We start from the raw sequence: 10,134 nt of genomic DNA on the forward strand, positions 1-10,134 counted from the left end.
CGGTGTGTCCGTGGCGCACGTACCTCAAGTTCCGTCTGCTCCATTCAGGGAACCGGACCTCTCACTCGCTGCACGCTACGGTGGTGAACCCGGTGATTGTGGCTCCTTTTTACACAACTGCTCTATTATTTTTTACCAACAATCTCAGACATACCCTAGTGATAATGCTAAGGTTGCAGCACTGCTCTATACTGCGGTCTGCCCCAACCGATGGCACCCCTACCCCGCCCCCACACAATGGTGTGGTGCATTAAAATTGGAGGGGAGTTGTAGGGCAAAGACTGTGTTCCCACCCTACAACCCCCCCCCCCCCAAAGTGTGTTATGTGCCATATATGTTTATAAAAGTGCATTGTGCAAAACTAGTGCAGTGAGTTAAGAGGAGCGACCAGCGGACCCCCCCCCCCCAACCGGGCGGGGGCAGGAGGCGCGCCATCTTCCAAAACCTGGTTAACGTCCTTCGAGACATGCTGAATGTGTTTTGTTTCGTCTACTTGGATGATATCCTAATCTTCTCTTGTGATATCAAAGAACACCGTATGCACATGAGGAAGGTACTCCAGCGGTTACTTCTAACCGACTTTATGTGAAAACGGAAAAATGGGAGTTTCACTATTCCTCGGTTAGGTTTTTGGGGTACGTGGTGGAGGATAGACAAATTTGGGCGGATGACTATGAGATCCGCACTATCCTCGAATGGCCTTGTCCCTCCACTCGCAAACAGCTAAAGAGATTTTTGGGGTTTGCTAACTTTTACCGCCGCTTTATTAGGAATTATAGCCAGCTTGTAAGACCGCTTACCAGGCTAACCTCCACGAAGCTTCGTTTCCTTTGGTCTGTCGAGGCCAAATCTGCTTTTTTGGCTCTTAAGGAGGCATTTACGTTTCCTCCTGTTTTACGTCACCCTGACCCTCTTCTTCCTTTTGTGGTTGAGGTGGACACATCTGATTCAGGAGTGGGGACCGTGCTGTCTTGCTCGCTGGTCAATCGGATACTCCACCATTGTGGCCTCTACTCCCGTCGTCTCTCCCCAGCTGAGACCAACTACGACGTCGGGAACAGAGAACTCCTGGCTATTGTCACTGCTCTACAGAAATGGAGGCACTGGCTGGAGGGCACTTCGGAACCTTTTGTGGTCTACACGGATCACTGCAACCTGGAATACCTCCGTGCGGTCAAGCGCATGAATCCCAGGCAAGTCAGGTGGGCGCTGTTGTTCACAACTTCACAATTTCGTACAGACATGGAACCAAGAACAAAAAGCCGGATGCGCTATCCCACATCCACGACCTAGACCGGGTTGCCACTGGTCCTGAACACATCCTTCCTGCCCATCGATTCGTGGGGGCGCTCCGATGGGAGATTGGGAGCCAGGTTATGTACTACCTGCGAGGGATGCAGGTGCCGGCTGAACACCCCGCCGGTCGGTTGTTTGTGCCCGAGGCTCTCCGCCCAGAGGTTCTCAAGTGGGGCCACGAGTCACGTGTGGCCTGCCATCCGGGAATCTCCCGTTCTACAGACTTTATTGCGCAGCGGTTTTGGTGGCCGGAGCTGCGTCAAGACGTGGCGGACTTCGTCCGCGTTTGCACCGTTCTACAGACTTTATTGCGCAGCGGTTTTGGTGGCCGGAGCTGCGTCAAGACGTGGCGGACTTCGTCCGCGTTTGCACCGTTCTACAGACTTTATTGCGCAGCGGTTTTGGTGGCCGGAGCTGCGTCAAGACGTGGCGGACTTCGTCCACGCTTGCACTGCCTGTGCCTGTAGGAAGGCCTCCCGCCGGCCTACTTCACCCCCTGCCGTTGCCTGCTTGTCCCTGGTCCCACATTGTATTAGACTTTGTTACTGATCTTCCTGTTTCTCGTGGCTCCTCTGTCATCCTGACTGTTGTGGACCGCTTTTCCAAATCTGCACACTTCGTTGCCCTGCCCAAGCTCCCCTCTGCCCTGTAGACTGCTCAGTTGCTGGTTCGACATGTTGTTCGACTACACGGCATCCCGCAAGAAGCCCCCACTCCTTTTTTTTCTTCTCTTTTTCCTTTTTTTTCTTTCTTTTTTTCCCCTTTTTTCTTTTTCTTGTTGAGAGCTCAGTATTGTTCATTCGGTAATTTTACCCATTTGACATGTCATCATCATAACTTTTTTTATTTATTTTATTTTTATTTTGTATGTGCGTGTGAGTGTACTCATTAGTTCACCTAAAACCTATTAAAAATCCCATACCGTTCACCTAAACCGAATACTTCAGAATCCAGCTAGAGTCGTGAGGTTATCAGGAGACCGGAGGAAGGATCAAAGAAAAGAAAGGAAAGTGAAATCCAGCAGCGACTAGACATTACCTACTATCCACCGGGTTACCAACCAGGATCTTTCACCAACCCCAGAAACTGTCACACCGCGGTGAGGTTGTCCTGTCATTTCCTGTTTTATTTTGAAAATTCTGACTCCTCTCGTTTCAGGTCACTTGCCCTTCCTCGTGTGGTGTCAGTGTCAACCCTGATTCCTGATTGTGTCCAACTGTTTCCCATTACCCTCATGTGTTAAATGGTCTGCGTCTCCCCTGTCTTGTGCCTAAGTGTTTTCGTCAGAGCCACTAAAGCCAGTTACCGTCCACAGCCTTGTTGCCCTGTCCCTTGAGAGAACTTTGGTTTGTAACTTTGAATAGCCACAGTATTGTTTTAGTTAAGGAGTGATTTTGTTTTGATTGTAGTTTAGACTTCCTCCCTTTTGGAGCGCCTTTAGTTTAACCTTGAATAGCTTTTGTTTTTTCCCTCTCAATGAGGAGCTTTTGTTTTGTTTAATAAAAGCTGCTTCAGCCTCAACCTCTATCTCTGCGTCTGGGTTCTAAAACTACCACGTTGTGTCAGAACACTTAGGCCAGTATGGACCCAGCAGAGAGGGAGCAAATTGCCGCAGCAATGCGAGCTCAGGAAGCCCGTCTCTCCCAGCAAAAGGAGTTTCAGACAGCCATGGCAGCGCGAATAGTCCAGCTCACAGCACAGTTACAGGACGTTCAGGATCGCACCAATAGCCCTCCTGCCGTGCCAGAGACTCAATCAGCCATGCCAATTCCGCCCGTGCCGTATACCGGGTCGGGGATCAAGCTAGCCTCCCCTGAGCGATTCTCTGGGGAGCCAAGACAATGCAAGGCATTTTTGACTGACTGTGACATTCATTTTGAGTACTCCCCCCAGGCCTTTCCCACAGATCGATCCCGGGTGGCTTTCATGATTTCCCACCTGACTGGGAAAGCCAGAACATGGGCCACGGCAGAGTGGGCCCGCAGTTCCCCACTCTGCGGCTCCGTCACGGAATTCCGAGCCGCTCTTCAGAGGGTCTTTGATCCAGCCTGTTCCGACCGGGAAAAGGCCCGGCAGCTAAGCAGCCTGATACAAGGAAAGGACTCCGTGAGCGACTATGCCATCCGCTTCCGCACTCTCGCGGCAGAGAGTGGCTGGAACTCCACGGCTCTCTGACGTCTTCCTCAAGGGCCTGGCGACGTCCATCCAAGAGCTGCTCATCTCAGTCGATCTGCCACCGGATTTGGACTCCCTCATCGCCCTTGCCATATGGACGGATCATCGGCTGCAGGAGGTGACGCAGAGCCGCGGTCGCCGGGCAAGGATGATGGAGGGATCAGCTCCTCTCGGTTCTTCGGCAGTTCAGCGCCAACCCGTTCCCTTGGGGCGAGAGGAGGAGCCCATGCAACTGGGCAGAGCGCGGCTTTCGCTGGAGGAGAGACTGCGCCGAAAGCTGGAAGGTCTGTGCTTTTACTGCGGTAACCGAGATCATCTCGTGGCCGCCTGCCCAGCCAAAAGGACCCAAACGGCGAGTCAAGTTACGACTCCAGTGTCGGTTCCACGAAAACTCACACCAATAAGAATCATTCACCGCACCACTCCCACAGACCTCCATGCCCTGATAGATTCTGGGGCTGATGAGAGCCTGATAGACTGGGGGCTTGTGAGACATTTTGGAGCCAAGACTGAGCCACTAATTAAGCCCATTAAGGCTAGGGCACTAAATGGAAGTGAGTTATTCACCATTACACACATCACAGAACCCATCCAGCTCCAAGTTGGAAAACATAAGGAGCACCTAGTTTTTCATGTGTTTCAGTCTCCTTCACAGACTCTGGTCCTAGGACACCCATGGTTGTGTGAACACAACCCCCATGTAAACTGGTTGACTGGCGAAGTTCTGGGATGGGGGAAGAATTGTGTGAGCCATGGGGTTGGTTCGCCAATTCGAGAAGTGGACATCACGACTGTTAATCACATTTCTGTTAATTCCTTCACCGACTCTGAATACCCAAATTTGAGCATCGTCCCTTCTTGCTACAATCACCTCCAGGAGATTTTCAACAAGACCAAAGCCATGTCGCTCCCACCCCATTGTGCCTATGACTGTGCCATAGAGCTGGTTCCAGGTTCCACCATTCCCAAGGGACGCCTATATTCTGTTTCAGGACCAGAGAAGGCGGCCCTGAAGGAATACATCGAGACTTCCCTGAAGGCTGGACTGATTCGTCCTACCTCATCACCAGCGGGAGCAGGTTTCTTTTTTGTGGGGAAAAAGGATGGTTCCTTACGGCCTTGTATAGACTATAGCCTCCTTAATGACATTACAATAAAGAACCGCTACCCCCTTCCTCTCATGTCTTCCGTGTTTGAAAATCTTCAACAAGCTACGATCTTTACCAAATTGGATTTGCGCAATGCCTACCATCTCATTAGGATCCGGGAGGGGGATGAATGGAAAACTGGGTTTAATACACCTAGTGGCCATTACGAGTACCCAGTCATGCCCTTCGGTCTCACTAATGCTCCTGCGGTTTTCCAGGCCATGATTAATGACGTGTTGAGAGACTTTCTGGACCAGATTGTGTATGTTTATTTAGACGACATACTGATATACTCGTCAGATCTAGCCACACATCAAATCCATGTTTCCAAGGTTCTTCAAAGACTGCTTGAGAACAAACTATATGTCAAGGCAGAGAAAAGTGTTTTTCATGCCAAAACCGTCTCCTTCCTGGGCTTTGTCATAGCCCCTGGGAAGGTACAGATGGATCTGGCTAAAACTAGTGCCGTGAGGGAGTGGCCCACACCTTATAGCCGCAAGAAGGTTCAGCAATTCCTCGGATTTGCCAACTTTTACAGACGCTTCATCAGAGGGTTCAGCGCAATAGCTGCCCCTCTGCATGCCCTCACCTCCCCTCTGGTGAGGTTCAGCTGGTCACTGGAGGCAGATGCCGCATTTCAAGCACTCAAACAACGCTTTGTCACAGCACCAATCCTCACAATGCCAGATCCACAGCGGCAATTTGTGGTAGAAGTGGACGCGTCCAATGAGGGGATCGGAGCTGTCCTGTCTCAGCGTGCAGAGAAGGATGGAAAGATGCATCCCTGCGCCTTCTTGTCTCGACGACTATCCAAGGCTGAACGAAACTATGATGTTGGGGACAGAGAGCTTCTGGCTGTCAAGATTGCTTTGGAAGAATGGAGGCACTGGCTTGAGGGGGCGAAGCATCAGTTTGTGGTCTGGACCGATCACAAGAACCTGGAGTACATACGCAAAGCCAAGAGACTTAACCCACGCCACGCCAGGCCAGGTGGGCGCTGTTCTTTAACCGTTTTTCCTTCTCTCTCACTTACAGGCCGGGGTCTCGTAACGTCAAGCCCGACACCCTGTCCCGTCTCTATGAGCCCGAGCCTGCAGCTAAGGAACCAGAGACCATCCTTTCGCCGAACTGTGTGGTTGGAGCCGTGACATGGCAAATCGAGAGGGATGTTAAACAAGCCAACGGTGAGGCAACTCCACCAAATGGATGCCCGCTTAATAGACTATTTGTCCCAGTGCAGCTGCGCCCACAGGTGATCCATTGGGCCCACACTTCGCTTCTTTCCTGTCATCCGGGAGTCCGACGGACAATGTACGCCATCTCCCGGCGATTCTGGTGGCCTTCCATGGAGCCGGAGGTCCGGGAGTACATCGAGGCCTGCTCGGTATGTGCCTGAAATAAGACATCCACCAGATCGCGCATGGGCCTGCTGCAGCCCCTTCCCATTCCTTCCAGACCATGGGCAGAAATATCCCTGGATTTTGTCACAGGACTCCCCATCTCCCGATGTAAAACCACAGTTCTCACTGTAGTCGACAGATTTTCTAAAATGGTCAGATTCATTGCCTTGCCTAAGCTTCCCTCAGCCAAGGAAACGGCTGAGGTCATGATTAACCACGTCTTTCGAGTTCATGGGTTCCCTAGAGACATTGTGTCGGACCGAGGGCCCCAGTTTGTGTCTCGTTTCTGGAGGGAGTTTTGCCGCTTAATCGGCGCCAAAGCCAGCCTAACCTCAGGGTACCACCCTGAGGCTAATGGCCAGTCTGAACGCCTCAACCAACAGTTAGAAACCGGTCTACGGTGCCTTGTCTCCCAGAATCCTGCAACGTGGAGCAAACACCTGGTCTGGGTTGAGCTTGCCCATAACTCCCTGCCTACCTCTGCCACAGGACTCATCCCATTCAAATGCGTTTTTGGCTACGATCCCCCCTTTTTTGCTAACCTGGAGTCTGAGGCCTCTGTTCCTTCTGCCCATGCCTTGGTCCGTCGCTGCCATCGCATCTGGGCAGCCGCTCGGCAGGTACTGGAGCGCCAGAGGGACAGAGGCAAGCGAGCAGTTGATCGGAAGAGGAGACCTGCTCCAGCATACCAGCCGGGGGATAAAGTGTGGCTGTCCTCCAAAAACCTTCAATTGAAGGTGCCATGCCAAAAGTTGGCACCACGGTTTGTGGGCCCGTACCCCATCTCCAAGGTGATCAACCCGGCCGCTGTCCGTCTTCGCCTGCCTCGGTCCCTTCGTGTTCACCCAACGTTCCACGTTAGCCAAGTCAAGCCAGTCAGGGAGAGTTCCCTGGTTCCGGCTCCTTCGCCCCCGCCGCTTCCTGTGATTGTGGATGGGGGTCCCGTCTACAAAGTGAAGCGACTGCTGGCCGTCCGCAAACGGGGCCGGGGCAAGCAGTTCTTGGTGGACTGGGAGGGGTATGGGCCCGAGGAGAGACAGTGGGTTCCTTCCCGCTTCATTATGGATGACTCTCTAATTGAGGATTTCTATAGGGATCATCCTGACCAGCCTGGGCTGTCAGGAGTCGGCCCTAGAGGGAGGGGTACTGTCACACCGCGGTGAGGTTGTCCTGTCATTTCCTGTTTTATTTTGAAAATTCTGACTCCTCTCGTTTCAGGTCACTTGCCCTTCCTCGTGTGGTGTCAGTGTCAACCCTGATTCCTGATTGTGTCCACCTGTTTCCCATTACCCTCATGTGTTAAATGGTCTGAGTCTCCCCTGTCTTGTGCCTAAGTGTTTTCGTCAGAGCCACTAAAGCCAGTTACCGTCCACAGCCTTGTTGCCCTGTCCCTTGAGAGAACTTTGGTTTGTAACTTTGAATAGCCACAGTATTGTTTTAGTTAAGGAGTGATTTTGTTTTGATTGTAGTTTAGACTTCCTCCCTTTTGGAGCGCCTTTAGTTTAACTCTTTGACCGCCATAAACGTTATAAAACGTTTAGCATAAACCTAGGGAAGGGCGCCGAGGACGTTAAAAGACGTCCCCTATGTTTTTTTTTTTTTTTTTTTTGAAAACGGGTGCAGGAAAGCCTTGGGCAGCTGTGCTGAAAGTATCAGGCAGATCTGATTAGTAAAAGACTCGTTTTGGCCCCTAGAGGGCAGCGATGACTCTCTTTGCACAAGGTTGGATGGGCCGCCCACCGTGGGCGTCAGTAGAAGACGTGAGGCGGAGCTAGAGTGTTGAGGAGACAATGGCTGATGAAGCCACAATGGCAACCGGTTGCAAGCATCTCACGCTTGAGCATTTTTTTCAAAGATGGAAAGCATCGATCAATACTAAAAAGCGCATTGATGTCGACGATGATGATGACTCCGAGCTTGACGCCAAAGTTGGAAGCCTTGACGCGACTGTTATGATCACGTAGTAAGCCTCACCGGCTAAGCGCGGCTAGCGCAGCTAAGGCCGGAAAACGCGCACAATAGCCGACCGGGTACTTCTACACAATCGGACATTCGATCGGGCGATGGAGAGTTGGCATCGACCAATGCAGATTGATGATGATGATGATGACTCCGAGCTTGACGCCAAAGTTGGAAGCCTTGACGCGACTGTTATGATCACGTAGTAAGCCTCACCGGCTAGCGCGGCTACCGCTGCTAACGCCGGAGCTTTCACATGCGGACATTTTGTCGGACAATGAAGAGTACCCCGAGTCCAATGCATATTCATCGGAGGAGCGGGTACAGTCTGATCACGGAGAAGACACTGTTTCTGTACTACGATGCCACCATGAATGGAGTGGATAAAATGGATCAAAACATCTCTTACAACCCGGTGTAGCAACTGAAGGACACGAGGAAGCGAGACGTAACGAAACCGTAGCATGATCCTGATATTAGACTTGATGGCAACACACACTGCAGTATATACTTGCTATTCCCCGGAAAAAACGGCCTGCAAGAAAGTGGAGCACGCGAAGAGGCAATCTGTTGTGCAAATGCTGTTGCGTCTTCTTGCACGCAGGAGAGTGTTACAAAAAGAAAAACTGTCGTTGAAACATCCACATATTTGTAAATAGCACCACAGTTGCACACATTTGTAAATAGTTTACCAAATTGTTGTCAAGTTGTTACACTGTTGAATGTAAATAAACGTATTTTGCTATCAAAAAACACTTTTTCATTCTTGGTGGTAGTGTTTTATAGAAGTAAAGCACTATTTAGGTGTTTGTGGCATCATTCATGGACAAAAAGAAGTGTAAAATTCACTAGAATGCATGAAATAATATCGTTTCACTAAAAGCTTGATTTCTCCGTATTTTGGTCCAAAACAGGCGAAATTGGGTCAAACTAACCATTTTCTATTGTTGATTACTAAAGAACGGAATAAGGTAGAAACAAACTTTTTTTTCTGATGAAAGATGAAAGTCCAATCTTTCATTTGGTAGTACGTGTGTTTCCATAGTCCAAACAGAACATTTTCTGTGGACCTTGAAAGATCAGTCAAAATGCTTAAATCGGCTGGCACTGACGGTATCCCTTTTCTGAAAACGTCTGGCAGTCAAATTAACCTTGAATAGCTTTTGTTTTTTCCCTCTCAATGAGGAGCTTTTGTTTTGTTTAATAAAAGCTGCTTCAGCCTCAACCTCTATCTCTGCGTCTGGGTTCTAAAACTACCACGTTGTGTCAGAAACATCTAAATTCCAACAACTTAGGGAGACCTCAAGAGACAAAAGGGAGAGACTGAGGAAAGGAAGGAATGATAGATGAAGCAGAGTGAGATCCACAGACATCAGCCTCACCCGATTCAACGACCAGAGGAAGAAGCCGATTGTGTTTGAATTTCGATAGATGCTGGTGTGGTGGATCTGGCATGCATGAAAACCTCCACCAAAGAGGGAAGCCGTCGACCCCGGCCAGGACAGAGCAAGCACAACCCCCCAGGGCCCCCCAGCCCATGGAAGCGCCAAGGGACAACCCCCGGACCCCGCAGGGGCCACCGGCCGGAGAGCAAATCCAGAAGCGCCCCCCCACTCCAACGCGGCCCGCGCCGCCAACCCAACGCAGCAGGACTGGGCACGGCAGGCCTGCCAGGAACCCCACCGGTCCACAGCCCCCGCTCCCCCCACGACCCCATCGCCCCCCATCCACCCCTGCCATCCACCCCAAGCCCCCAGACGCCGCCCCCTGACCAACGGCAAGCCCCCCAGCCCCCGCTCCCCCTGCCCCATGCCTCCCACCACAACCCAGCCCCAGCCGCTCCCAGTCCCCCAAACCCCCAGACACCGAGATAGCAGAAGGTTTTTCTAAGACTTTAGTCCAGAAATACATAACCGGAGTGCATAACCATAAAGCATGAAAATAAGTGTCTGTAGTGTTTTGTAAACACTGGAGACAAATGTCGGAGTCTGAAAGTCCCCTTTTCTTCATCATATATTGAGTAATGTATGTTCTATGAATAATTATATATTGGGTATTTATATATTGTATTTTTGGAGCAAGGATGTATATGATATAAACATATTATCTGAGAAAAGATGGAGTTATGTAATTCCTTTCTGCTCCCACACACCTAA

The 10,134-nt window shown here is 50.8% G+C and overlaps 1 protein-coding gene across 1 annotated transcript; it reads left to right on the top strand.

Moving 5' to 3' along the window:
* The first annotated feature begins 4,019 nt into the window (after positions 1–4,019).
* LOC147155514 (uncharacterized) lies at positions 4,020–9,852 on the top strand. Its single transcript, XM_086066626.1, has 4 exons — positions 4,020–4,025; positions 4,127–4,635; positions 6,588–7,037; positions 9,729–9,852. Exons 1-4 carry the CDS (start codon positions 4,020–4,022, stop codon positions 9,850–9,852), a joined length of 1,089 nt encoding a protein of 362 aa, XP_085922752.1.
* The last annotated feature ends 282 nt before the right edge of the window (positions 9,853–10,134 follow it).

Source organism: Leptonotus elevatus, chromosome 21 (assembly GCF_054856555.1).
Source record: "Leptonotus elevatus isolate MCC_2025b chromosome 21, RoL_Lele_1.0, whole genome shotgun sequence".
NCBI classification, from domain to species: Eukaryota; Metazoa; Chordata; class Actinopteri; order Syngnathiformes; family Syngnathidae; genus Leptonotus; species Leptonotus elevatus.